Source organism: Sinocyclocheilus rhinocerous, unplaced genomic scaffold (assembly GCF_001515625.1).
Source record: "Sinocyclocheilus rhinocerous isolate Xijiao unplaced genomic scaffold, SAMN03320098_v1.1 scaffold820, whole genome shotgun sequence".
Taxonomy (NCBI): Eukaryota; Metazoa; Chordata; class Actinopteri; order Cypriniformes; family Cyprinidae; genus Sinocyclocheilus; species Sinocyclocheilus rhinocerous.
In genome coordinates, this window is record NW_015670386.1 from 302,560 (window position 1) to 305,362 (window position 2,803).

A 2,803-nucleotide genomic window follows, 5' to 3' on the forward strand; every position below is an offset into this window, starting at 1 on the left:
AAACAAACAATTATTTACTGGTGTCTTGCCTTAAAAATGCTTGAAAATAGGGAATGCCTGGACTCTTACTTGTGCCTTGTGCTGTAGCCCTAGATGTGCGGTCACACCGAGAGCGATGATAACAATGAGCAGCATGGCAGCAATACAACCCCAGAGAACTTTGTGAGGAACCCTGGAGGAGCTCATAGGACCACAGTGCTAGAAAATCCAAGCACACAATCATCTCCCTCCATGCTACATTTAAAGCACATTCACATTAAAGAATATTTATGGTTTGTACACATAAGCAAGCAATAAAACACAGCTAAGCAAAACACAAACTGACATATTTGTGTTATAATCTAAAGTATGCGTACTGCTAATGGAAAACAGCAATGAACTCTCACCATGTTCTGTGGGTCCTCCAGACTGGCTTCTGAATGCTTCCAGCACCTCACCATTCTGCCCTGTTTTGCTTCTCCTCACGGTACCTGTCTTACTTCTTTCTGTGTAAGGCAATGTTCATGACTGAGACTGACCAGCGGTGCCTGCGGTATAGGTGACTAACTCCTCTCTGCCATCCTCTGCCCCCCACCTCTTGCCTCACACCAGGTAGTCCAACCCACTGGCTGACTACCCCTATACCAGACAATAGACAAAGGGGACAGGTAGAGCGGCACTGTGGACAGGGCTTTTCGTCGCAGAGCCAGTTTTTAAGGCATCGACTGGCCATGCCCTTAGGCTGCTGACGGACCAAGGTGACTTTAATAACTTCAGAGGTGGTTATAGTGAGAAAACTGAAGTGCAGTCTCATTACAGGGAACCCAAAAATTAAAACTGTCATCATTTACTCACTCTCATGTCGTTCCAAAACTGTGTGACCTTCTTTCTTCTGGGGAACGTGAAATAAGACATTTTGATGAATGTATAACCACACAGTTTTCAAAATATAATTTCTCGAAACATTGTCTTTTATGTACCCCAGAAAAAAGTAAGTTCGGTAAGTAGTGAATTGTCATCCATTTAAGAAAAAGAAAACGTAGTACACTTTTCATTAACAATTCTTATTTATTTGATCCGTTAAGCAAAATGAACACTTTGTTCAAACCATGGTGAAGAAGTAAAATCCTACCAGGTTTATGGGTTCGTAAGTGACAAAGCTGTCAAGTGCAAAATATAATAATTAAAAATATTCATAATATTCTCTCACTCATTATATTACAAGTACAGTGAATTAACAGTACAGAATTGAACAAGTACTTCTGATAAAATAAAAACAAACGGCACAATTTTGACTAAGGGTCACTTGTTTTGTAGCACCCGAGTGTTACTGACCAGAAAACACATATTACAATTTTTTTAGACAAAATAAGACACAACAAAACAAACTTTAACACTAAAATGAAAACGTATTGCCCTTATATTACCTTAAAATAAAAAGTGGGATATTTAAAAAAAGAGGTAGGCCAGTTTGAAATGAAGCCTTGGTGACATAGTAAATCATACTGCATATATTTGTAGAGACAAACAATTTCTATTAAACCTATTTAGATGAACTGTAATATTAAAATATTGATTCCCATATATTGATAAATATTCTCTATTAAAGTGGGTAAATTCCAAGCAAACGCTGACTATGCTTGTAGTGCAGGTAAAATGTCAGCAATGCTCTCTATATAGTAGTCAGGCACCATTTTCTGCCGTTGTGGACATTCACACTTCTGGTTTGCCTCAGCTTCTGCTACAGTAGAAACTCCTGTGAGGGTCAGCAGGGTCTTCAGGCCACAGTTTGAGCCTAGCATGATGTCCGTGTCCAGTCTATCTCCGACCATCAGACACCTCTCAGGGTCCAGACCGAACTGGCTGGCCACACACTCGAACATGAAGATGTTGGGCTTTCCGACCACTTGAGCTTTGCGCTGCGCAGCGGTCTCTACCGCCCTTAGGAGGCACCCTGTCCCTGCAGACAAGCGGAAGACAAGGTCGTTGTGATAACACGACACGACATGATTCAAGGTAATGCATGTTTGTGACGTCATTCATGTCTGCTTACCCGGGACCGCTTTGCCTCCCTCCAGAGGCAGCCTCGTGTCCGTGTTAGTTCCCACGAACTGACAGTCGGGGTTACACAGGTACTGCAGAGCTCTGTTGAGCTTCATGTAACTGAAATGCTCATCAAAGCCGACCAGTACAGCTCGGACCTCATTATCGAGAGGAACATTCGCCCAGTCTTTCTGAACTCCTGAGACGGGGTCAGGCCCCACGCCGACCGGTCGGATCCCCACGCCCTCGAGCTCCTGCCTCATCGCATTGCTCCCAATTAAATAGACTTTTCCGTCGAGTTTACACACATTTTTGAGGTACACCGCCGAGCAGTACGCGGTCCCGAACACCTCGTCCGCCGAGGCATCGAAACCGAGTTTGCCTAATTTATCCGCGTACATTTGTCGGGTTTTCGTGCTGTTGTTTGTGACAAAAAACACCCGTTTTCCGTTTTTCTTCAATGAATTGATAACCTCAGGGGCTCCGGGGATGGCTTGGTCCCCTCTCCATATTACGCCATCGCAGTCAAACAGCACACTGTCCACCGAGTCCAGTAACTGTCTGCTCAGAACTCCAGTCAGTCGCGTACACTTAGATGCAGCCATTCCTCAAGTTACTCTCGATCTTCTTTCTTGTCCTCGGTCCGTCCTAAAATAACATTTGATCTTCACCTATCTACAAATAGTCCGCCGACTAGACGGAGATCAGCTTATGTCAGAATGACAGCGAACTGGAAATTACTAGTTGCGGCAACCGAACGGCACACTGCATCGTTTGACAC

At 43.9% G+C, this 2,803-nt stretch overlaps 2 protein-coding genes across 2 annotated transcripts in view; both read right to left on the reverse strand.

Annotated features, from left to right (window-relative positions):
* The window catches only part of LOC107734175 (BRICHOS domain-containing protein 5-like), a 5,994-nt gene extending 5,525 nt beyond the window's left edge, over window positions 1–469 (reverse strand). The window contains exons 1-2 of the mRNA XM_016546050.1: window positions 387–469; window positions 70–198 (exon numbers count right to left, since the gene is read on the reverse strand). Of these exons, the coding sequence (XP_016401536.1) occupies window positions 70–198; window positions 387–440 (183 nt within the window). The 5' untranslated portion in view covers window positions 441–469. The remainder of the gene's footprint in view (window positions 1–69; window positions 199–386) is intronic.
* Window positions 470–1,401: 932 nt separating this feature from the next.
* On the reverse strand, window positions 1,402–2,803 carry LOC107734160 (glycerol-3-phosphate phosphatase-like). The gene is made up of 2 exons (XM_016546029.1): window positions 2,033–2,803; window positions 1,402–1,939 (listed from the first exon to the last, which is right to left on the reverse strand). The coding sequence occupies exons 1-2, from the start codon at window positions 2,625–2,627 to the stop codon at window positions 1,614–1,616; spliced, it is 921 nt and encodes a 306-aa protein (XP_016401515.1). The 5' UTR covers window positions 2,628–2,803; the 3' UTR covers window positions 1,402–1,613.